We start from the raw sequence: 25,555 nt of genomic DNA on the forward strand, positions 1-25,555 counted from the left end.
CTGCAAACTTTCTTTTAGACCACTGTTCCTTATACAGAATAGAGAGGCCTTGTACTTTATAAAATATGCATTGGCTTTAGTCTTCAACACTTTTGCATGGCAAGGCTGTGAGAATACCTGTCTCCCCACATTCATGTAAGAGTACAGTGCACATAATTCAGTTTGCTGAATTTTTTAAACAATGTTATCAACTTATGCCAAAACTTTCGAGTTGTAGCTGAGACCAATATAAGCAAGACCAAGGCTCTTCTCACCATTTACATTATCATCAAACCATTAAGTAAGCCACCAGGACACATTGTAATGAAGGTAATGAAGTAAATTTTGATGAGTATTTAAATCATTTGACATCAATAATCGTATCATACACATGCTACCTTAACCTCTCTCTCACACACACACACACACACACACAAACACACACACACGCACATGCACACGTACAGACAATCACAATATGTTAAAGTCTCACACATTATCATACTAATGCTGAGTCAATCAGTGTCCAATACACATCTAGGTCATTATTCACACTGAGTTTGTTTCGATGTAACGATGTATCTCATGTTTTTGTGCAACCTGACTTTCTTTCAAAGTTTTACTCTTAAAGTAAATGCTTTATTGCTTTTAGAAACATAAAAGTAGTGAAAAACGCAGTCAAACTGGCAGAGTCTTTTTCTCTCCAAAACATTCTTCTCCAATTTCTTGTATGCACATACTTTGTGCATGTGTGATTGTGATTTTTTTCCAAGGCAGCCATGCATGTGTATTGCCCTCAGCTCATTTATGTAAGTTTAATTAGACAAACATCTAATGACAGACAGTCAAAGAAGACCCAACACAGAGCTAAAGGAAACCCCTTTAGTTTATTTTTTTAATAATTAAAAAAAAGCTGCAGAAAGAGTTATTTCCACAGGAACCATTAGCAATGAAAGAATGGAGATTGTTTTGGCCTCCACAACATTATCTAATCTTTAACAATTTTCATGTGCCTGTTAACACTGAAGTAAACAAGTTTTACTAAAAATGTTAAGTTTTATAGTTGGGTTTGCCTCTGATATGAAACAACAAAACTATGCACATATATTTGATATCTTCATATATTGCTTAAAGGCAATTTTTTATAGCATGTAAGTCAAAGTGAAGTAATAATATTTGGAAGAAAGAAAACTGAACAAGGATATACCATGTATGCACGATAACAGCATTTGGTGTCTCTGGCCTCAGTTTTACCAGCTGCTTCTGAGCTTAAGTGGCTCCTCCAGGGATTCAGGAAACTGTTCTTGAAAGAAGATGCAAGTGAAATGGGGAAAGAGTGGGAAAGATGACCACTCCATACCCAGCATCTTCTTGCATGAATATTTCACAGCCTTGTCTGTACAATGCACTGGAATCTCTGCTTCCTTTAATATTTGCAAGTTTAATAATTCATGTAATAAAAATCTGGTCAACCTGCTACTAGGGGTAAAGACAAGAAAGGAAAGTGTATCTCTCTATTAATGCAAGTTTTATCACGTCAAAATGGCAGCAATTAAAGGAGAGTTTTGATGCAATCCTTATATTGTATTGCAAATACCATAAATGAATAATGTAGACATTAAAGTTTGCAATTGTGTTGCCTTTTCATTTATTATTGGCTACTTGTGAATGACATTATGGATCATACATTTACAATGGGACACGGTAAGTGACTTGTAAGTCAACTTACTCTGATTCAGAATAACATTTTAAACCAATTCATTCCAACCCAGATTGATTGGGGCACGTGGGTGCCTGATCCATGTAGACACTTTTTTCTGCGTCGGAGGAGCGCGTGCCGCCGCGCGCGCTTATGGAGTCACCAAAGCGTCGCGCGCTGTGGACTGTGAGAGAAATGCTAAGCTAATTGTTAGAAAGCCGCAGGACATCGAGCTGCCTGTCGCCATGCTGCTCGTCTACAATACCACATTTCGAAGAAACATTTTCTTCAAAGCAAGCGGTATAGTAGACTACCGTACAATGTTCCTCATATAGTAAAATTCCTGGGGAAAATAAAGAGCTAATTTATTAGGAAGAACAGGTAACATTTCAGGTTTTTTTCAGGTGTCCCATCACATGGAAATGTTTTTTTTTTCTGTAGAGTGGACTGAATACAGTATAATGACTTGGTGAGTCGAAAATAGAAATTGTTGAGACTCAGACATCAGAAGGGCGGACAGTCACAGTGACACTGGATATCACACATCATCACTCAGGAGTTTCTGAACGGTAATAACCTTTTCTTATTCTCTCTGTCCTTAGTAGGTTAAAATATGATTCTCAGTAGAATATGAATATATTGTTTCAAAACCAATCTAAATAATTGTACATAGGACCAATACTATAAAAGCAAATTATCTGCACATCACATCATTATTTTATTGATTGATTGATTGATTGATTGATTGATTGATTGATTGGGTGTGGGGGGTGGGGTAAAATACATACATACATATATTATTTGGATTGGTTACACATACTAAAAGTACAAAAATACCCCTTGATTTTAAAATTGATTGCTATGCTTGTATGATTTGCTAATGTGATTATTGTAATCAGCTACATCTAAAAGAAGGGTCTTGTTGGGTCTTGATAATATTTGATATTAACCAGAAAATCCTGAATGGAAATGCATCTGATTAAAGCCAATAAACTAATTTCCCTTAAGGTCTTTTTTGTGATGGAAAATTTTGTGAGTTCTAATTATAATGGGCTGTGATAAGCTCTTTTAAGCATGGATGTGACTGTAAAGTGTATGAAACAGCTATATGAAATGCTTATGCTTTATTTCACTTACGCTTAATTCATGCTTTATTCGTTTTTATTTTGTGACAGATGTGTTTGTGACAAAATTTCTAAAATTATGATTATGTTCTGGAGTTTATTAGAGTTTATAAGAGTTTATTACTAATTTGCATACTAAAGTATTTAATAAAAACTATGGTCCTAATCACCTGGTTCTTAATTTGTTTAGTAGCTTAAATCAGTGGGGTCTTGTGCTTTCTGGTGTTTTACCTACAACCTAATAATGAAGCAAAGTTTTCATTAAGATGTCAATCTGACTAAAACTTATGTCAATAGAAAAGTATGGTCTTCTCATAAGCCTGGTATAGGCTAATATTTTAAATGTACTTTTTTAAATGAGGGCCAGAGGTAGCAAAATATTCTTGTAAAACCCTGTGTGTGAGGGAAGTAAGGACACTGGAGGCAGGCAGTTGAGACAGAGAGTGTTGCTGTTTTTATTGTTTTTTTATTCATTATTGCTTTTCATATTTTGATTCTCAAACAAACGAAAAATATATATTTATATATCAGCGAACAATATAGCAGGTCAATAAGTGATTAAAATGTGGCTGAGACCCCAAACAAACTGAACAGAAAGGGGACAACAGAAGGGGTGCCAGAGTTCAATAATGCTCTTGTAGCTGAATGGCCAAATCTTCATAGCTACTGTACATTTCATAATCTTGTTAAAGCTGGGAGAAAAAATAGTATTTTTTGAATAGTAGTTGCTCTTGAAATGACAGTAGGAAATAGGTCCTCATATATGCATTCAGGGAAACAAATGTTCACACATGCACACTCTAAGACATTTTCTTCTTTCATAAATATGCAGGTTGTTGATGGAGAAGATTACGAATGACAGCCGGAACAGTGGTCATCACAGGTGGAATCATAGCTGCAGTCATCTTGTTGACTATTGTTACAGTGCTGTGTTGCTGTAGGCTGCAGGTAAACATTTTTTCATAAAAATTTGCCACCGTTAATACTCTTCAGTATTGTCCAATAATAATTATTTATGGTATTTCTGGTAATTGATTAATGGTATCATACATACTTAAAATGTGTCTTGAACATGTTACTCATTAGAGCGGAAACAATTACCAGAAGCTGTGAACAAGTCAGGTTCGACTGCAATCACTAGCATTTTCATTTAGCCAGTAATTTTATTTTTTTTAGTTAATTACCCATTAACACTATCAGGAATGCTGGCATCCCGAAGTTGTGACAGAAAATAAACTTAACAAGTAAAACCTAACAAATAACTTAACAATGTAACAAAGCTCATTATAAAATGTGAATGAAATTATATCTTCATTTAGGCCTATTAAATAGAAGAAAATTAAACACTTCTTGTTACTGCTGCAGACACCAAGTTTTCTGACAGACATCTGAATCGTGATAGCAATTGTTATAGAATCTGTCATCAGTCATTCCAAGTCTACAATCCACTACTGTATGTAGGTATTTTGCCATTTAATATAGTAGGCTGGGATTTGGATATATATTTTATGGCTATGTAACATTGTTTCAGCAAAAAATATTTATGGTTTCTTTCTGCTGACTTAAATTTGGGCACAGTTAGAAATATAGATTGTAAATATTTATACATATTTATTATTCAGAATCTTTTTTTTTTTTTATCTCTCTTCCCTTTTTGAAACCCACTTACACCACCAAACCTCTTGACCATATCACTAGTATTACTGTTGTAAGAGTGATGGGTCTAAGGTGGAGGAGGAGGAGGAAGAGGAGGACGAGCCTGACTTTGCCAAATCCCTGCCCAGTTCAGCACATCAGTCAAACTCTCTAATTCCTTCGCATTCTTTGCGACCACCAAGCCCTCGAGGTCCTCCACATATTCTGACTTCACCAAGCCCACTGAGGATTATATCTCTTCCAGAACAATCATTGTCTGATCAGCTTCTTACAAACGCAGAGCTTTACAAGCCCAATGGGCCGGCAATCTGCAGACGCTATAGCCCTGCTCTATCCCCTGCGTCAATACGCTCCTACATGTTCTGCCCCTCATGCTCTGGACTACTGCCCTTCAAACTACCCCCACAGCAGGAAGTAAGGAATGGAGGAGGAAGGATCAGCTACAGGAGCTTAGAGCAGCAAGAGGTCGACCTTCCTCCAGACATATCAGGCTTTAACCAGCTTAACCTCATACGTTCTATAACACTGAGGAAGATGGTCACACACCAGAGCATCAGTACAGAGGTGTAACTCTTATGAAGACCTGTGTTGAGACTTAATTTCCTAAAGCAGGGTCACAGTGATTTTGACCTGGAAAGGATATAGAGATTTACATTGGGTATCAAACTGTAGAAGTGTGTTGGAGAATGATTAACAATATAACCCTTGATAGTTTAAAATGACTTTGTGTTAATAGACAACAACAAAGAAGAATATGATTAGGAACATAAGCTATGCTATTGATATCTGTACATGCATTTATGTGGGGAAAGATGGAATTGGGATAATGTTTTTTATGGAATTGTATGTTCTATAAAATAATATAAAGTAGTTATAAGTTTATCAATAATCATTTTAGCAAATGTTTTTTAGCTACTATTAGTGACCAAAAGCATTTAGAAATTTGTAAAATAATAATAATAATAGTAATAGTAATAATTACAACTACTATCAGATTGTACCATGTGCTAGAAAGATTGATTGCTTTCTTTCTTACAGCAGATGCAGTTGTGCCAGTCGTAATAGTTTTATATTTGCTCTATAGTAAAATGCCATATCGAAGCATACCAAAGTGTCAGACAAAAAAGTCTAAAAATGAATCACTGTTAAATTTAAAGTAAAGCAGGGCCCCAATAACAATTACAAATCAGACGATCAGTTTATTCTGTAAGGCTTGTAAGCATATAAATGAGTGGAGACATGCGGAATCAGAAAGAGAGACAGGCTGCTTGTCAAAGCACAGGTAATATTTATTTAATTTTTTTTATAATATAGAATTACATGCACTAGTGTAGTGGTCAAAAAATAAAAGGATAATTTGTAACATTTTAATTTAAAAAATATATAAGTTCACTAATATTGTTACACTTTTCTTAATATTTTCCTTTTTTTACCTTATGGATGCAGGTAAATATATTAACCACAATGATCAGAATGAGAGATTACACATTCCTGTCAGGTAATTTTAATGAACAAGTATTTGGAAGATTTTTCCATCGTTGATCAGCAAATCAAGCATCAGTGTATGTTGCATGTAGACCAGCAGATGGCGTAAGTTATTTCACTCAGATAACTGTTCACCACTTTGGCAAAAGTGAAAAATTTTGGAATGGCAGTAGACATCATATTACAATCTGTCACATTGAGGGTAGAATGATCTGAATGTTGTTACACTTACTGAGTAACTGCAGTGGTTATTTTAAATTGGCCAAGACAGTTATTTCAATATCTGTCAAAAGTTATTGTGTTTTATTCAAGCTTTTAAAAGTAAGAACTTTAATATGCCTGATTTTACAGGATGTGGAAAATACTGCATATGGTTGGATTAGAAATGGAATCTTATTTATCATGCTCTGAGAGGTAACAAAATGTGCAGTTTTTTCTACAATAAAATTACGATGTGTATTATTTTTTAAAACTGTTTCTTTACACTGAGGTAACAACAATGTATATTATAATAACTGGACTGTGCCACAAAAAAAGCAATACATAAATGCATACAGTTTAAAATATTACATGTTCAAGTGCCCGGTCACAGTCAATTACACATAATACGTCTCAGGAGAATCAAGTAAAAATGGTGTTTGTTTTTCCCTACTGCCAAAAACAGCTGCTGACTGCAGAAAAACAGTCAGAATGAGTGGAGAACATGGAATATTCAACCAAACACCTGCTCTGACTAATAAATAAACAATAGAAAAGCAATGGTCCAGTAACCATTAAATCAGATACCAAGGAACCAGCAGAGCATTGTAACTAGCAGTGGATAAAGTGCCAGTTTGTATTTGAATGTACAAAACTTAAGGCCAAGATTATTTTCAGTACTGACAATCATCACTGCCAGTTTGATGGATCATAAATATGCTCAAGCTTTATAATTATGGTTTAAGGACTGGAACAATAATCAAAATAATTTAAAGTTTCCTAAATGTATCCCACAGTTGTAGGACTTTGTCATAACACAGACATTGCTACTAAAATACCGACATCAATGGTAGTTTAATATACCTAGTTTAAAAATAAGAGAGAATTAATTAGTAAACCAAGACATTCTAAGACTCCAGATGTTTGCCACTGTATGTGGATAATAGATATTCAGTAAATGCCTCCATCATGAAAATCTAGTTTTTGCCTATTACCCAATGGTCCTGATTTAAGTGCATTGACCTTTTCCCCTGTGAGAAAAACTAGGTGGCACGTTGATTTCTGCATGAATGGCAACAGGCATTGCTGTAATACCAGTGACTGCAAAGGTTGACTTTAATTGCCAGAGAGCAGTTGGTGCTGGGACGATCCTGGCAGTTGTCATCTGTATTGGAAATCAGCCATCAACACACCTTATTAGACAGTTACCTTTTCAAAGAACTACAGTTATTCTAGGTAAAACCAGTCTAGCCCTTAGCCTACAGTCAGCAAGCAAAGTATTAACAAAACATAAAGTGCAAGAGCACAGTCCATTTCACTTTTAGGTTTACCTGGTGGTTCAGTGGGGCAAGGTTGCAATGCACAGGCCTGTTTGTTAACAGGCTTAGTCAGAGGGTCACATCCACGAACAAGTTCTCTTCCTTGGTAGCATTTTACATCCCTCATTCTCACTCCCACACCACATGTCTTGGTGCACTGTAATTCAAGTTACAGCCAAAGTTGTAATATACAATCAATATACATACACATCATTATTCCCAATTAAAATGCCACTACCTCAGACCACGGTGTTGTATACCACTTGAAACAAGGCCTTTCAAAGCATGTATCCTCATCTCCTGGTTGCTTGCTAGCATCACATTCCTCATCCTCATGGATTTGAAACTTGCCACCTGTGATGCTGACGCATAATACAGTCCTCCTCTTTACACCACGTCCACATGTTGTGTTGCACTGAAGTGAGAATTTTACTTTGAGAAAAGGCTCGCATACATCTCTGAGTATAACCCATAATGAGTTATTTGCCATTTCTCTATGCAATTTTGGCTTCCCAGAATTTCATGAGAATGTCTATAAGTATTTGTTCCAACTCTACAAAACACCACCTACACTAATGAGCTCTCCATCTTAACAAACAAGGAAAGAAAGAATCTAGGCGGTAACCCACAATTTATAGATATAAACCCAAATTGACATTTGGACAAAGCCCTGAGACTCATTAAGAAGCTCAATTTACTTGAACTTTAGTTAAGTTCAGTTGCTTACCCTTTCCCAGTCCTGAACCAGCCAGTGTGGTAGGCACTCTTTATCTCCACAGGGATGAGTGGCCAATGGTTTGTTCTCTAGTGGACACTGAGATTCAGGCACCACACGACCCTCTGGGGTTTTGCAGTACACATGCCGTACCATCTTCCCCTGCCCACATGGACCTGAGCACTGGAAAACATTTACAGCAGTAGACAACAAAATTCTATATATTTGCATAAGATCTATAAACTACGATCATGTTAAAAAGATTTTAGTGCAGTTCAAAGTATCTTATTGTGATGTAACTATAGTAACTGAAATATAACCATGCTGGCAAATTATGTCTGTCTGCTTGACTGCTCTTCTATGAAGCTTACCGGGCCCCACATGGAGACTGTCCATTGGCGATCACAGGGTGGACCAGTGCAGTTCTTGGATGATGGTGGCCGAGTTATCTCATCACAGGGCCTGATTTCATCTGAGCATCTGACCTCACGAGTAACTAAACCTCTGTGGCCACATTTTGCTGGGCACTGTACAAAAAAATGGCAACTTAGTGCTATGTGCTAACTATAAATAATAAAAGCAACAAAAAGGATGACTTTCCTCCAACCTTCTTCGTGCAAGCACACAAGTAAAGAGCCTAAGATTAAGGAAAGAAAAATTGTGCCTACAGTAGCCTTCTGGATTTTTTCTTTTATGTATTAAGGCATGCAATCACAGATCATTCAGTTTGTTAACTGAATAAATAAATAAATGCTATAGTTGTAGTATTATTCAAGTCGTTTTTGAACCACCTCTAACCACTCAGCCATCTCCCACTGTGGGCCACAGGTAGGGCTCTTGCATGGCCTTCGCTCTGGAGGGCGCTCTAGCTCAGCATCTGTGCACAGATCGCTGTAGACTGAGCTATCCAGGCCAGGGGCCAGCATCTTCCAACAACGCACTAGCCGGAACTGAAAACCTTCACCACAGGTCCGTGAGCACTCACTCCAACTGCTGGCCTCCCACCTGCAGGCATGAAAAGTGATGTGATGCCAGAGCGATTGAGCACCATTAGCTTTCATTTATAGTTAGCCTCTGTTCATTTGAGAAACTATTGGTAAAAAGAATGTAACATTGCTATTGTACAAATATAATCTATATGAAATTTGCCATAATACTGGAGTTATATGAAGAGTACCCTCGTTGTGCTCAAGTGCATGCTTTAATTAGAATGGCATACATGCCTTGGTTGGCACTCCCTTCCAATGCAGAAATCATGCACCGGTTCAGGGCGAGTCAAAGTGTCACAGTAAGAGTCATCCACTTCAACACCATCATATCGTACACACATAGCAAAGGACTTTGTCACACCTATTACCAAAAAGAATAGCAAATAACATTTAAATGAAAATGAAACCCATTTAACATGTCCAATAGCATGTCACATACTGGTGTGGATGCATGGCATAGTACCTATTGAACATGTCATGCTGCATGGTTCCTGAGAAGACAGTTTCCAACGATACATATCTGCAGAACTCAGTTTGTTCTTCCCCGTAACCCTTTGTTGACTCCTGTGTGGTTGGGATCAAGATATCCATGGTTATATCTCAGTCTCGATCAGTATTAGCTGTTTCATCATATATTATGCAAACAAGAAATGATTATTTATTTATGTTTTCATACCAAGTTGTAATTTGAAATCAACCACAGTTTTAATTCTCATTGCCTGAATATTATACATGAAAAATAAACTACTATATGGTATAAAACGTACCAAAACCTTGTGATTCCTGTAAACTAGAGCCAAAAATAAAACCCTGTGATTCCTGTAAATTAAAACTAAAAATAACCTTTATGACTCCTGAAAATTTAACTGACTAGCATGGTCATTGTGTGCTCTAAGCTGCCCTGTTCCCATAAATACCAAAACACCATGAATCATTTCCCTCTGAAAGACTACTACTTCACTCTTAATCTATCTGCCTCTATCTCATTCCTCGCCTGGGATCTCTTTTCCTTTAAGTGTGTGAAAGGGTGTGTCATGTGATGTGTTTTATAATCTTTGGCAGAGAGGCTGGTGAAGCGGTGTTTGGACACTGCAAGAAACCCAACATGAATTATAAATATGATGGAATGCAATCCCACCAGCCCTCCACTTGGCTGTCTCTCCTCACCACTCTTTGAATGTCTCAAAGAGTGTAAAAAAGCAGGAGACTCCGAGGAGACTCTAGAGCACATTCCATTCCCTATGAGCTGGACTGTCCCATATGAGCATAGATATGAGCATAGTTATCCTGCATATCTTCATGTCTGTTAGAGAGGGCTACAATGCAGGTTCTATAAATTACAAGGTTCGTCTGGCACATGTGATCTTGCTGGATTATGAATGGTCTAAAAACTAATGAAATATTACAACCCAAAGGTTTCTAGATCCTGAAAAATCTTGATAAGGTATACAACACAATCCTGTCCAAAATGATTTGAGATAAAGATGAGAGATACATGATTCATGATTACGTTTACCTAGTGCGATTGCTACGGCTGCCATTCCTCGAGCTGGTAATTAGTGTCCTGTTCTGAAAAAGATCTCCTGTTTCGTTTCGCCGGCGGCCTAGAGAGAGCTCAAGAAATGAACCATTGAGGTTTCCTTGCTCTGAGCTGATGTAGTCTAACTCGGCTGGCTCTGCTTCAGAGATGAGGGTTTCTCTCTCACTAAGAAGCTGATTTGTAGAAATGTTAACCTGCAGTGTGCAACGCGCAAGAAACATCCTCCATATGAAATTTGCAGAATCCATCATCTCTTCTGCAGGTCTGCTTGCAGGCACACTACCTGGGGCAACCACTCCACTTGACCAGCTGCTGTTTCCATCTTTGCAGACAAAACGTTATAAAAGACATGCATTAGGAATAGAGCATTACTGATTATATGAGCTTGAAGATATAATGGTAACTGGAGAAAGACAGAGAATGGCTAAAAAATTACTACAAACAATGTTAAATAGATCCTTTCTAAAAATAAATATTCAGACTTTCACAGTATTTGAGACTGAATCAAAAGGCATTCCAGAGTAAACTGGCACTGGCAATTGAGAGGACCACCTCAGAGTTACTGGCTGCCCTCTTTCCAATGAGGTTGTGGTAGCTGGAATTATGACTAGTCGAGGAACAAAGAGGGCAGAATGGTACCCTACCACAGTTATAGGACAATGACAATTGGCTATTGGGCTACTTGGCATTCAACACTGAAACTGAACTACATAATGCTACTATGACAGTATGTCAAAGCTATATACAAAGCAACTAACAAATAATTGGTTTACATATATATATATATATATATATATATATATATATATATATATATATATATATATATATATATATATATATATATGTAAACCAATTATTTGTTAGTTGTTAGTATTCCCATTTACATCACAGATCATTGTCATCTAGCTTTAATGAATATACCAATATTATACATAAATCCTACCTTGATAATGTGGGGGTTTTGGAGCATCTTGGTCACAGTCTACAGTAGCTGTGTCCTCATATACTTCATTCGTCTCCTCACCAGGTTTATCTACTGCTGCAGGCCCAATGTTCTGCATCCTCACCTGCTTCCTTTGTGTTTCTGGTACAGACTTGTCATTTACAGTCTCATTATGGGGTGACACATTGTTGATCTCCATGGAAACTTGATGGCTAGAACCTCCAGTGGAGCCAGTGTAAGTGGGTGGCTGGGAGATTGGAATAAGAGGGTCACGCATCACTGTGTACTCGTAGGTGATATAAGGGTTGCGACCGTTCTGGTTCCAAACCTTGGAATAAAGGAGATAAGAAGCAGAATTAAGATGGGAAACAAAGATTCCATAAAAGTGTAAATATTTTTAATAAATGTTCCAGGATAAACGCTTCTCATGTATAATCCTTTGCAGTTATTATAAGGAACCATTAACAGGATCTCCGCTGTCCATACAGAAGACAATATGAAAATGCCGCAGGAGTTTTAACCAGTACAAGTCAAATACTCAAGTCTTCTTAAGGTCATTTCATATGCCAGTACAAGACTCACTTTCGGGACCATTGCTCCAGGGGCAATGTATGACACTGTTACAGCTTTTTCAGTATGAGCCATAGCATCTGTGGCCCACATTAAGACAAAGGCAGGGTCAGCTAGCCAAGTGAGATTACCCAGGGGCCCTTGGCGGCGGGAGGAAGGACCGCAGCTACAGTACCAGAACATTGATGGGCTGATTGATGGGCCCTTTCGCCACGATGTACTCAATCCCCGTCTCATACACATCGGTGGGCCTCCGGTACTTGAAGATCGTGCCTGCCACATGGAAGTTCTGAGGGCTGTCCACCTTGTAGGCACCATTAAAGAAGAAGTTTCCTGCTTGATCTGTCACAGCTGTAAAACAATTATGTTAATCCAAACTTTGTTCAGTGGCAGTCATACCTGTAGTTAAAGTAAATTGTGTCCCATTTTCCTTGTTTTAAAGATAAGAAGAATCACATCACACTTTGCTTACAAACTATCTTAGTCATCATTTTATTCATAATCATTTGTATAAAAAAAAAGTCTCTGGTTTTATAGGTGCACACCCAGTATATCTGCAGACTTCTTTCTCTCAATGATCTGGATGTCCCATGAGCCCTCAGGGATCTGGGTAATAAAGGAATATCCTGGAAAAAAGAAAAAAAATGTGTTCATAGCGTCATGTCTTTGAGGTGACTTTTTATTCTAAATGAGGTGTCTGGGAATCCTTACCAAGGCTGGAAGATCCACGGCGAAAGTTACCAGTTATCCTACTACAGCTGCTCCCATCTCCTTGACACACTCCACACTTATCCAATGTGTTGGGAGAGAAGAGGATGCCGTCACATCCGATAGGCTGCAAAGAGGTATACAAGACCGAAACATAACATGTTTCAAAAACTTTGCAAGCTATTTGATAGACCCATGACTTGATAAGTAGAGCCTTGAAGGGGTGTTCCTTAATAATTATTGTTTAGATCCTTCATATTGGATAATTATCTATCCTGGAGCTGTTCAGTAACATCATCTTGAGGTCTATATATTTACCTCACACCTGCCATTTACACAGACTCCTCTGTAATTGCTATACTTGCAGGAAGTTCCATCACGGGCTGGTACCATCAGCTGCCTTTGACCATCTGATGTAGTGCAATGAAGGTCACAGGGATTGCTGGAGATGTGAACGTAGTCATCTATAGAAATACAAATTGAGTGTTTGGTCTTTGAGCTTAAGCATGCATTTGTAAAATGTGTACTCTTTCTAATGGCAAGTACCTGGGTAAAGGGGTTTCCAGTGGTAGTTCTTTCCATTAAACACCTGAGAGTTAAATGACCAGCACTGCTCCTCTCGGAAACTCCTTCCAGTTGATGGGCAATCCTGAAAATCACAGTCCAGACTCCATGATGTCCATGATGGGTAGGTCATTTATTCGTTGATATAATCAAGCTGTAATCACCAGCCCTATTAGGGTGTCCGTCTTGTATTTTTGATGTTCAAATGCATATTGTGTTTCAAAGGAAAAGCAAGACAGATAGCAAGAACTAACCTTTGTATTACAGAGATGGTACCTTTTTGCACTCCCTGTGCATGTCATGTTGTCCTTACCAGTTGTTGTTCTCTTTCTTTAAATGAAAGAGTTAGGCGTGATAAGATTATTTAAATTACATTTTAAGCATCTCTGAACAAATGCATAAAAATCAGATCATACAAAAAAAAAGTCAGGCAGTGCTTGAAAATTTTATTTAAAGTAGTGTTTGTATGGAATCCACTGACCTTTGCTTAAGACAGTGTCTCTCCTGAGACATGACCCCCCCTCCACAAGTGCGTGTACAGGCTGTCCACTTTGCCCATTCCCCCCACCAATAAGTAGTCACCTCTAGTCCGTCTTCCAGACTGTTAGAGGCTACACCCTCATCCTGCCACAAAGAAAGAGTCTGTTCAGGAAGCAAGTGAAAATTGGAAGCCAGACTCTTTGCTGAATACAACCTTTAAAAGCCTGTATACTGCTACAATCATATTAATTTTAAGACATTTGTTGAACTTTAAAATGCAAATAAACTTTAAACATTGAACAAAATGAACATTTTAGGTCATTACCAACCTGTACTCTACTTGAGATGTTCCCCAAAGAAAAGACCAGTGTTATGAGACCCAGGAGGACCACAGAGCACTCTGCACACTGGGCCCTTGACCAGGTCCTCATCCTGTGTGTGGGAAAATGTGGGAAAAGAAAATGACTCCAAAACAGCAGCAATATTAGTTCTATTACTTGACTATAGACACGTTTACACTTAACTGTCAGAAAACTGTCTTGTACCTAAACTCTTAGCCTTGACACAGGACAGGGATGAATTGGGGCAGCATAATTAATAGGCGTACCTGAAACCTGCAGAAGTTATTTGAGAATTTTCATCACCTCAGTGTCTAATTCTTGCTATAGTGAGTAATTACCTGTTTTGGTGGCTGTAGGCACCAAGCTAACAGATGACATACTGACAACATTTTTTGGTGAAAAAACCTCATGTGCCTATTTTCAATCAGTTTCAGTCTCCTCATCAGGCCTTTGCTTCTATTTAGGTTGGTTTCTTAAAATAAGCATACAGATCGTCTAGCTCAGTTTGCAGTCTGGCTTTTTCTGGCACTAAACATTGGTGACAGGTGTCTTAAACTACCCACAGCAACACCTGGAGTTCATTACCCAACCCAGACACATCTGGAGTTCAGCCAACTCGCCAAAACACCAGTCTCCCACAGATCTATTCAGCAAGCCCACGGCTGCTGAGACAGACCTTCCTCCTCTGGGCTTCTCAGTCCATAGAGGAGTGTAAACACAGGATCCCCCAATCCCTCTCTTGGGCCTCTGCTAAGGGGAAGGGGAGGTGTTTTTTTCCTGGCAGCAGACAGACAGCAGGACCATTCCCTCAAGGGAGAGGAACTAAGGGAGCAAGTCCTGGCCTAGAGGCTGAATGAAGAATCATCCTTTTCTGGAAGCACTTTTTCTCACCAGGTTTAGTGCAGTTCTTTCTTGCTTTTTAATTCTGCAGCCCCAAAGGGTAAAATCAGCAGGGCATTCATTTTTCAATTGCTAGTGAGTGAGTGATTCAGGCCAATAGACGGAAGAAGTTTCCCAAATTTTATGAACATCTCAAGGCTACAAAATTGATCCCCCAAAATTATTGAATTGTTCATTTGTACACTGGTCCATATGCTGTGTCTGGTTTAGCACAAAGATGAATGTTACAAAATATGTCAAAAGATATACAAGATGTAAATGTTTTATGATTTTTCTTAAACTTATTTAACTGTTAAATAATCTGAACAATGCCTGCTGGGTCCGGGAAATAAGTTTTAAGTTTTAGGAAATTATTGGAATTATTGGATGAAATTTTACAGTAAACTACTTGACACATTCCACAGAATCATTACCTATGGATTTCATTCATAATGCATTTTCATTAACTATAAAACAATTGAATTTTTTAACTTTTATTTATATCTGTTGTTATCTTAGAGTTTTCTGCTAATTATTACTCAAAACAAAAGCTGATGAAACATTGAAAATTGATTGTATTGCTGTCTTAAGATACAAATCACACTCATTTAGCACCACAAGGGATGATGAGTAAAGAATCTTGTATCTTGAAATATTTAAAATAATAATTTCAACAATTCAGTAAATTAGTAATGCAACACATTTATTTGAAAACTTTTATCTAAGTTTGGTTTAGGCCACATACCTCACTAATTTTACATTTCTAATTGAAAATGACAGCAATAATTATTAATCACTAAGACAATGACATACTTACATTAATTGATACAACATTACTGCATTTTATATTCATATTAAATGTGCTATATGACTATATGGCTATATTGCCCTGTGCACACATAAAAAGTAGCTCACCCTACAGAAACCCCTGCTCCAATACAGTGTGTTACATCAGCAAAGCAATGCTACAGAAATGTCAACCCTGTTTGTTTGGATTTGCTTTACTGTGGACCAAGTGTCTACTCTTTCTAGATTAGTTGTCACTTCTCAAAAAGTTCCTCTATTAATATACATGGGCAAACACAAACACAGTCAGTAAATATTTCCCCATGTTCCTACCTGTAGTCCTTGGGCTGTAGTGGAGCTGAGAAGTGGCTGGGCAGTGTGTGTGTGGTGTTGGTGGTGGTGGTGGTAGTGGTGGCAGTATACGTCTGTAACAGTGTGCTCTGAGGATGTGTCTTGTGAGGAAGGTAAGGTGTACATCTGCATCCCTCCTCTCACCCCCTCCCTTCTCTCTCCTCTCTCCCTCTTTCTCTTCCATCCCCTCTGCCATAACACCCGCCCACCCTCACTTTCCCCTTCTAGCCAGAGAGTGGCAGTGCACAGGAACGCCCACATGAAAAGCACTCATCCTGCTAGTGCCAAGCTTGAGGGCTGCTACCACTGCTGAGCTGTGAAGCACAGCCCTAGCCCCATGAGTTTCTGCCAGACTGGGCTCGGCTCACAGACAGACAGGGAGGAAGTCGTCGTTTCCCACAGATCAACACCCCTCCCCTCCTCCTCTGGCCCTTCAACACCCTTTTGCATCACAGCAGTCCATTCGTAACCCCCTTTCCTTGGCCTCTCTGTCTCATATCAGGATCTTCCCAGCCTCCTGCTAACATTTAATCTGTATGCTACCCCTAACCATGGCTGCTCCCCTCCAGATAGACCCATTCATTTCACCTGGCCACATGACTGAAGACAGAAGGAGTCCATTCATTACAAGCCAGCAAAGATGACAGAATAGCCTGAAGAGACAAAAGTTAATGAAGAAAAGGTGACAACAAAATCTCATAGGTATATGCTAAATGTAAATTTATACAAACTGAAGTGCTAAAAAAATCAATATTGGTCCATGTGCATATAATTATATATAGATAGTAATATATAATGAGTATATACATTTAGACATGTACAAAGTAATTTATTACATATACAACACAATAAATAAGGAGCATGGGAGAGAGGGCTTGGCCAGTTGAGGCTGATAACCGAGACCACCATGCCTGAGTGTGACGCATATATAAAGACCACATGTTCTCTTGGTTGCCCCTGTGTCTGCTCTGTGCATTAGGGACGCTCTGCTACACTAAAAGCTCAATCAAGCACCATTCTCAGACCGCAGATCTGTATGGTGATAGACATAGTTCAGGAGATTTGCACAGTCTGCAAGTCTGGAGAAATGGTCGCTCTTTTAAAAAACCCCAAATTATGAGGCGGCAAACACATGGAGTGTGTAGGACTGTGTGTGTGTGTGTGTGTGTGTGTGTGTGTGTGTGTGTGTGTGTGTGTGTGTGTGTGTGTGTGTGTGTGTGTGTGTGTGTTTATGTGTGTGTGTTTGTGTGTGTGTGTGTGTGTGTGTGTGTGTGTGTGTGTGTGATTTGTTGCAAAAATGCTCTTTGGACCTTTTGGTTCTAAACACATAACAGGAAATACAAAAGAGTTTCTTCACCATTAATGTGATTTTTTTATTAATCTACTACTTCTTAAGCCAGACCACAACCTACAAGTTAACTTGTATTATATGATTAGTTATATACACTGATAGCCATCAAATTCCTCTAACAATAGAGTGCTATGAGAAGCAAATTCCACCGTTGAGCCGGTTTATTGGAGTAAACAATCATCAACATATTTTTTTAGCAATTTGTAGGAAAATTGTAAAGGATGTTTATTCTGTTAGACAAATTTCAGCAACTGCGAAAAGATCATGCACGTTTTTTATTTACCATGCCTATTACAGTTACAATATAAAACACATACCTAAGAACCATAATTCCTTTTTCATGCACATCAGTCTGCTGTAACCAAGTTTGTCTATATAACTAACTATAATTGGTCTAATATATAGGTCCAAACATTGATTTATGATTTTTGATCCCTTGCTACAGCAAAACAAAAAAGCAGCTGAAACATAATTCTTTTTAACATTGATGGTAAAAGGTCATGAGAGATGAAAAACAGGCATATTTCTGTTAATATTTAATTTTATTTTGTTGTGAAGTTAACAGACTTGTGAATTGTCCTGTTATGCAATTGTAATTTTTGACCATTCTGTTCAGTTATTGGGAGATTTTTATTTATAATCACACTATCTGGTGTCCCTCAGATGACCTTGTTTGGTCACCATTGGCTTGCTCATTAGAGATAAAATTCATCATTCATATCCTGAATTTATGTATTCCTGGAATGCTACTTTCCAACAAATTCTATTGTTCAAAACACTATACAAATGAAATTGAATTGAATTGTTTCCTTGTTAGCAATTGTGGTACTTTTGCTATATTTTCTAATCACATGAATATTTTAGATAAACACATACAATTTGTGATATTGTCCTTAATAAAAAAAAAAAGTGGCTCAAGCAAAGACAATGATAACTATTCCTCTTATGAAATGCCTGCCTCTATGGTATAATTTCACCCAAAACACAGAAATAAGGTATAGCTTTTATTTAACATATGCTATGTTAAATCCATACATATATAATAACATGTTAAAAGCTGATAGCATTTTACACATAGTTTAGTTTAGATCGGTTTGTCAAAATACTGTTATCAGTCTAACCGTTAGGTTTCAGATATCTTCTATGTTCCGGAAAGCAAAATGTACTGTAAGTTGAAAATGAGCTAAGAAGTAAAAACAGGATGTATAAATTTAGTATAAGCAGCAAAGTTTAAAGTGAAAGTAATTATTCTCCAATTTCAGCAACCTATGACCCCACAAAACACTTGCTATGTGAGAGAATTTGGAAAGGGAAAGAGCAAAATGACACAGTCTTATCCATACGCCTCAAAAAAGCCAGCTACTTTCATGAGATATAGATTTAGAAAGCTGCTTAGGGAATGTAAGGCGTGGGCCATACACCCTCACAACACTGTGTTCTTTGTATCCCAAAGGCAGGTGTGACAGCTGATTGCAGAGGGGCAGAGCGCAACTGTGACGAACCATGAAGCTCATAGCTGTATTCTCTCTCTTGAAGTGACAAAATTAGAACTCTTCATACTGTTGGGAATTCCTGTGTGGAAGAAGAATTTGAGTCTTATGAAAAAAGCAAAGTTTCCAAATTAAGAAGATTAAAGAGACTTGACAACAGGGTGTGTCAGGATAATAATTTGGCATAGTAAAACTATCCGCAATGCAGTAATTATTATTCAGCCACGGGTTTTCCTTTGTGGGATGCTATATCATTAAATATTTATTTTAGTGTTCGCTAATCAAGGATGAATAAATGGTATAATCAATAATATTGTAAACTGCGCTTGCTGAAAATATGCCTTCTGTAGATGTGAAGATCTGAAGATTCTTCTGTGTAGATCTGCTTGAGTTCACAAGACTCGACCATCTTTCTTTCCTAAACAAATCACATTCTTTAAACCCTTCGAACCACATTCACGTCAAAAGGGCAGCAGTGACGCATACAGGTGCTGAGGATTACTGTTGCATGGCCAACATCAATAACCCAAAAGAAACAGTTGTTTCTATAACCGCCGCTAAGGATTGATTCACCCAGGAGGATCAACATGACTAAGAGCGCCTATACTGACCAATGAAGTAGAAAAGAATGAAGGTATTCATTTTGAAGTTAACCATTAACCATGAAGAAGCCTTGGAATGTATTAAGGATGATGTTTTGACTGTGTTAAGATGCTGTAGCTCAAAATGTGTTACCACAAATGTCTTTGCTTTGTGTCACTCCTTTTTACTTTCTACAATTTCAAAAATGTGTGACATAGTGAGAGCAAGGGACTGTGTGGCCTCTGAAACTGCTGTACACCAACAGCTGCTCAGCTGATGATAGGGCACATGTATGATAGGGCACTTCTGCTGCTCTCTGAGCCATTTAAATTTTAAAGGTCCGCTGGAGAGTCAGCTGTAGGTCCGTGAGTGTATGTGCATGAAGAGGGACAGCTCTCCAATCTCTGCCATATCTCCAAATTAAATGGCTTGGGAAACTCACAAGTGGAAATTCTCCTGAGTGTTCTTTAACTTGGTTATTCTCAGGGTGGTTTATATCAGGAAAAATGGGAGGCTTTATTGCTAAGATGTTGCTGCCTACCATCAGCAGTTTGGTGTTTCTGCCTGCAGCCAGTGTTGCTGCAAAAAGAGGCTTCCACATGGAGGCCATGGTTTACTTCTTTACAATGTTCTTCACATCGGTAAGAGACCCATAGGCTTTCTATCCTATTTTAGACATTAGAAATTAGTAACAACTTATTCTTGTCATAGTAAAGAGTATAAATTGTCTTTTTCATGTATTAACTCATTTAAACAATTTTGTAGAACATGACAATTTTGTCTTTGAATGCATGTGTATGTGTACATTCCAAATACATGGCCATTAAGATATTTTTACATTAATATCTTAAAAGGTTTATATGTTAATATGTAAAAAGTTAATATGTTTGACACTATATAGTTTATTTTCTTCCAAAATGGTAAGTAAACCAGTTTAGCTTTGAGGAAAAAAGGCATTAGTTCTTTTACAAAATATCTGAAGGTTTTCTGTATTTTAGATTTATCATGCATGTGATGGACCAGGCCTGTCTGTTCTGTGCTTCATGAAATATGAGATTTTGGAATACTTCAGTGTTTATGGAACATCAGTCTCTATCTGGGTTACATTATTAGGTAAGTGTAAATGTCTCAGGACGCAAAATGCTTTTTTGTAATAGATTTAAAATGTGTATAGGTTCATTCAATAGAGATCTTGATACGTAAATGAGCTAATAACTGGTAAATATTATGTTTGGAATAAGCCTGAACACCTGTATGAGTACTTTAAAAGTCATAGTTTTCAAGAATCTGGCAAACCGTTCCAATTTCAGTGGACAGTGAATATTAATTTTTGAGAGTCATCCTAACAAAATGACATGTGTTTATGTCTGGGATTCCAGCATGTCGTGTGAAGAGTGTGTACTCATTTTTTTTCTTCCACGGACATACAGCTCTAGGAGATTTCGAAGAGCCTAAGCGTTCAACGCTCACCATGTTTGGAGTGCTTACCTCTGCTGTGAGGATATACCAGGACCGCTGGGGCTACGGGATCTACTCTGGCCCCATTGGTACAGCTGTGCTCATGATCACAGTGAAATGGGTGAGAGAAAGAAAAGGACAATTGCAGATGCTGCTCATGAACTCTGAATGTGTGATATGTGATAGGAGCTGCAAATGTGGTACCTTTTTCCATTCAGGTTGCTCAGAATGAAAATTAAATTGCTGGTAGTAGCTTTTGGCAGAAACCTTTATCCAATATGATCTCATACAACTGATCGATTGAGGATTAAGGGCCTTGCTCAGGGGCTCAGCAGTGGCAACAGGCTGGTCCTGGAACCTTCCTAAAACTCACAACCTTCCAATCAGTAGTCAAACACCTTAACCACTGAGCTGCCACATCCCATTCACATTTCAAGTACATTTCAAACATTTCCAGACACCCAGCTTTCAACAACAACAATGAAAGTGAATAAAATGGCTAAAACCTAACCAGGTTTATTTTGAAGGAAAATTTCATGTGCAAATAATTCTCACGATAACTTAAAATTCATTACACGATACATCAAAAAATACAGACACTATGACAGCTATAACTGCTGCAGACACTTTATTCAAGCAGTCAGTTTTTCCAGCCATTGCTCTTAAAGATGCTCCACCATGAAATTGTAACGATTACAAACTTTGTCCTCTTTTTGCTCCAGTTACAAAAAATGAAAGAAAAAAAGGGCCTGTACCCAGACAAAAGTGTGTATACTCAGCAAGTGGGACCAGGATGCTGCTTTGGAGCCCTGGCTTTGATGCTTCGCTTCTATTTTGAGGTAATAAATACTAATTCTGACTGTTTCTGCTTATTAAGCCAGCAATCTCTATGGCTCCAATATACACCCAGAATATTATTTTTCAGCCTTGAATAATATGTAAAAATAACACACACATTTATAATGTAATTCTGTGGCAATAACCTTCATTTTGTTTCTACAGGAGTGGGACTATGCTTATGTGCACAGTTTTTACCACCTGTCATTGGCTGTTTCCATCGTACTTCTGCTTCCGAAGAAGAACCGCTATGCAGGGACAGGACGCAATGCAGCCAAACTCAACTGCTACACACTCTGCTGCTGTGTATGATTTATGCTGAAACTCATTTCTTTTAGCAGTAGTGCTAGAAAGCATGGTTTTAGTTAAATAGTGGTGCACAAAATACTTATTTACTGAGCATTAACTGTTGAATCCTAAACTGTATTTTTTTATTTTTTTTTTGACTGGTTTGGTCATAGACATCGCAATCACCAGTAAAAGCGAATGCTCGTACTATTTGGACGACACCCCAAAAGCCCTGGAAGCGGGTATGCAGACCTGGCCTTCCATTTCACCACTCCCAGCCACGCACAATGTAACATGAAAAGATGTCTGCTACCAGCAATCCAACAGTGAGGACAGTTATATGACCTTCAGGCAAGCCAAGAATGTGTGGGGCGACATACTCACGTACCACAACACAGAATTTAATGTTGAAAGGATGCCCTTGTAAAGTTTAGAGCAAAAGGCTACTAAAGGCTTTGCCTCCAAATTTGTAGACATATGAAGCGGTCGTATAAAAACAGATAGTCATAGGGTTACTAAGACGGCTGATGTCCAGCTGGAAAGTTTACGAGTCGCGAAACATAGCAGACATTTTATTTCTCCAGAATGAATAAATTGTCTTTTAAGATGTACCTCAGGAGAGATTTCTTGTCTACATTTCTCTAAGAGAAATGGCCATTAAATGCAGTTAAAAATGCTGAAAAATAGCAGAACCAAAAAAACAACCAAATCTTATTCTTCATATTTATTGCCATGTCATTTGGTACATCAGCCATTTGAACACAGCTGATATAAACTGAAATGTTCCAGGAACAAGAAGCAAACAATCATGCAGATGTGTCTTGCAGCAGGTGGAAAGTAGTGTGTTTATTCCAGTGTACCAGGAGCATTTTTTGAGAGCCTTTTTTAATGTATTATGTAGTATGTCAACTGTGTAAATATATTTATTTTTTGTAATGCCACTACTAGTTTAAGGCTGCAATTTCATTTTTTTTTTTACTAAAAATGGTCAGTTGCATTGTGACTGTTTATTTTTAATTAAAATGTTTTCCATAGCTTGTATTTTGTTTTATTTACAAGATGCTCAAGACAGTTAATCTACACAATCCTAAAGGTTTAGGGCAAATAAAAACCTGAGTAGTAATCCCCTTCACTTTTCGTCATCTGTCAAATTTCCATCCATTTAGGCTTGATCCATTAGCCTACTCCTAACACTATCCAAAAATTACAAACGCACGCGACATGTTTTAGACAAAACAGTCTCCTGCCAAATGTGAATGAAATTTAGGTCCGTAAAGCATTTTTTGACTGTGGGCCAGGCCACTGGCTCATGTGCCCAAAGAAAGGTGTTTTTGTCTGGGGAAAAGCTGCCAGCTCCTGTCTATCCTGGCTGCAAGTCTCGATTCTGCCAAAAAGAGTAACCTGACTCTTTTATTACGCCAGTATGAAGCACTTTTGAGCTCTTTTATGGCTACTGTCTGTTCAAAACCACTTTGTTTGTGGTTTAAGCCCTCACACATAAAGTACTGTGTAAAAGTCTACATTTTTTGTTACATTTTGTCTTATATTCCTATTTTATATATTTTATCTGCATTGACAAGTTAGTAGAAAAGAAAGAATTCTTATAGTATATAGTAATTAGCATTACCTATAAATGCTTGTTAAATATTTGAGTAAAGTAGATCACATTTCTGATTTAAAAATAAATCTTTACAGCAGTCTGGGATTTTAACGGCAGACACAGAAGAATCGTTCTCCAAGAAGCTTGCAATGAACTACCAGATTATTTCTTTAAAAACTGCAACAAAAAAAAAACAACAACATGTATTTATACTGTTTTAAATGCAAAGACAAATTATGAATTGAGTCCTTTTTAATTGTTCAATCATTTGACTATTAACCCATCTATCTGTTTTTTTGTATGTTTAAACAGTCTTTCCTATAATCATTTCCCCACACATTTGCTGCACACACACTGGATGACAACTTAAATTTGATACCATCTGATGGGTACACCTGCTTAAAGCACATGATGGAGACTTGAGCTGGCAGACAGGATGCACTGAGCTGGAACAGTTCTTAAGCTTTGCAAGCCAACCTTCAATAGCCAGAGCTTTCATCCATGCCTTAACTGACTATCATACAAGATTATCCATGTTAGCCTTTGATGAATGTGCTTATGTACTTCTCTCTTCCAGTTTAAAATATTGTGGACAGTGCAGAGCCTTTATCTCTTTTTAACTGACACTATTTTTGATGGAATCTGGCAATAACGATAACATCCAAAATGATTTTGCTAGTATTTTAGCTTCTGTACTACAAGCTATCGTCAAAGTCTATAAGAGAATTTTAACAAGCCCAACTTCTGACTGCACACAGCAGGCCCATTAAGTCCCATGAACTCTGTGGTTTATTCTTCTGACAGCTGCACTATTGTTCAGTCCCCTTGTCAGTGACTGGACTGCACAGGATGGTCAATTACAGATTATAACTGATGTCTGCATTTTCCAGAGAAGAATGCTATCATCTTGGATAAGGGCATAAAAATATCTGAATTACAGACACCGTATGATAAGTGATGCTCCATTATTATTGTGCCAAAAAGTCTAGGGATCTCCTCCAGAGACTCAAAATATGTGTTGCACCATTTGTTTGAGGTTGTATGGTAGTCTCTGACAGGGACTTGGGATCAGCTGTTGGGGTGTTTCTAGACATTACATCCCCCTCCTCTCTCTCAGCTGCTCTCCCAGCCGCTGAAGAACAGCTGCTCTGAACAAAACAAGACCTCTCACAACTGTACTTACCCACTGAGCTACCCATAGACCAAGCATAATTAAGGAATGATCTTCCAAAAACCTAGGTCATTTTTCTACAAATGCCTCCCCTTGAACAAACATGTATGGAGACTCAAACACTGTGCGGCTTTGTTATAACCACACAGCTTTCTGAGGAGCACTTTTCATTTATTTAGCTCAGTTTGCACAACAAAATGTTCATTATATAAAATCTCGCAAGCCCAGGAGAGTAACAGGAGATGAAGAATTATACTGCAATGAATTGCTTTACTTTGTCTTTGTTAATATTGTTTCTATAATATCCTAATTTTAACATAATTGTTTTGAGTGCAACAGCTCATTCACACAAACCTGTAAAATCTGTAATAATAAATTAATTAAAACGTGGTTAATAAACATATAATTATTGACACTCAGAACTTTTCAGCATTCAGCATATCTTCCAC

At 37.8% G+C, this 25,555-nt stretch overlaps 3 protein-coding genes across 4 annotated transcripts; 2 read left to right on the plus strand and 1 right to left on the minus strand.

Annotated features, from left to right (window-relative positions):
• Nucleotides 1–1,641: 1,641 nt before the first annotated feature.
• LOC132855368 (protein FAM163B) lies at nucleotides 1,642–5,869 on the plus strand. Of its 2 annotated transcripts, none has more exons than XM_060884262.1 (4): nucleotides 1,642–1,978; nucleotides 2,083–2,247; nucleotides 3,635–3,750; nucleotides 4,501–5,869. In XM_060884262.1, the coding sequence occupies exons 3-4, from the start codon at nucleotides 3,658–3,660 to the stop codon at nucleotides 5,026–5,028; spliced, it is 621 nt and encodes a 206-aa protein (XP_060740245.1). In that variant the 5' UTR covers nucleotides 1,642–1,978; nucleotides 2,083–2,247; nucleotides 3,635–3,657; the 3' UTR covers nucleotides 5,029–5,869. The 2 variants fall into 2 exon arrangements, with proteins under 2 accessions (XP_060740245.1, XP_060740244.1); XM_060884261.1 differs by having other exon boundaries at nucleotides 2,120–2,247.
• A 292-nt stretch (nucleotides 5,870–6,161) lies between these two features.
• Nucleotides 6,162–16,472, minus strand: adamtsl2 (ADAMTS-like 2). The gene is made up of 19 exons (XM_060884260.1): nucleotides 16,312–16,472; nucleotides 14,302–14,404; nucleotides 13,974–14,116; nucleotides 13,747–13,822; nucleotides 13,475–13,577; nucleotides 13,247–13,392; nucleotides 12,932–13,055; nucleotides 12,766–12,846; nucleotides 12,396–12,571; nucleotides 11,651–11,978; nucleotides 10,681–11,026; nucleotides 9,628–9,728; nucleotides 9,399–9,525; nucleotides 8,967–9,180; nucleotides 8,547–8,702; nucleotides 8,188–8,358; nucleotides 7,699–7,875; nucleotides 7,473–7,617; nucleotides 6,162–7,306 (listed from the first exon to the last, which is right to left on the minus strand). Exons 2-19 carry the CDS (start codon nucleotides 14,401–14,403, stop codon nucleotides 7,185–7,187), a joined length of 2,838 nt encoding a protein of 945 aa, XP_060740243.1. The 5' UTR covers nucleotide 14,404; nucleotides 16,312–16,472; the 3' UTR covers nucleotides 6,162–7,184.
• A 3,636-nt stretch (nucleotides 16,473–20,108) lies between these two features.
• mymk (myomaker, myoblast fusion factor) lies at nucleotides 20,109–22,612 on the plus strand. Its single transcript, XM_060883830.1, has 5 exons — nucleotides 20,109–20,393; nucleotides 20,751–20,865; nucleotides 21,183–21,331; nucleotides 21,933–22,049; nucleotides 22,213–22,612. The coding sequence occupies exons 1-5, from the start codon at nucleotides 20,259–20,261 to the stop codon at nucleotides 22,357–22,359; spliced, it is 663 nt and encodes a 220-aa protein (XP_060739813.1). The 5' UTR covers nucleotides 20,109–20,258; the 3' UTR covers nucleotides 22,360–22,612.
• The last annotated feature ends 2,943 nt before the right edge of the window (nucleotides 22,613–25,555 follow it).

The sequence above is a fragment of the Tachysurus vachellii genome, chromosome 12, assembly GCF_030014155.1.
Source record: "Tachysurus vachellii isolate PV-2020 chromosome 12, HZAU_Pvac_v1, whole genome shotgun sequence".
Taxonomy (NCBI): Eukaryota; Metazoa; Chordata; class Actinopteri; order Siluriformes; family Bagridae; genus Tachysurus; species Tachysurus vachellii.

Bases quoted from the DNA above. Each gene is read 5' to 3' on its own strand.
- mymk (XM_060883830.1), top strand. From the start codon at position 20,259: ATGGGAGGCTTTATTGCTAAGATGTTGCTGCCTACCATCAGCAGTTTG. The intron at 20,866-21,182 runs GTAAGTGTAAAT...ACGGACATACAG, and splicing joins TATCTGGGTTACATTATTAG to CTCTAGGAGATTTCGAAGAG. The intron at 21,332-21,932 runs GTGAGAGAAAGA...TTTTTGCTCCAG, and splicing joins TCATGATCACAGTGAAATGG to TTACAAAAAATGAAAGAAAA.
- adamtsl2 (XM_060884260.1), bottom strand. From the start codon at position 14,403: ATGAGGACCTGGTCAAGGGCCCAGTGTGCAGAGTGCTCTGTGGTCCTC. The intron at 13,056-13,246 runs GTAAATATATAG...ACCTCTTTGCAG, and splicing joins GTGTAAATGGCAGGTGTGAG to CCTATCGGATGTGACGGCAT. The intron at 12,572-12,765 runs GTGTGCACCTAT...ATTGTTTTACAG, and splicing joins GAAGTCTGCAGATATACTGG to CTGTGACAGATCAAGCAGGA.
- LOC132855368 (XM_060884262.1), top strand. From the start codon at position 3,658: ATGACAGCCGGAACAGTGGTCATCACAGGTGGAATCATAGCTGCAGTC. The intron at 3,751-4,500 runs GTAAACATTTTT...CCATATCACTAG, and splicing joins TGTGTTGCTGTAGGCTGCAG to TATTACTGTTGTAAGAGTGA.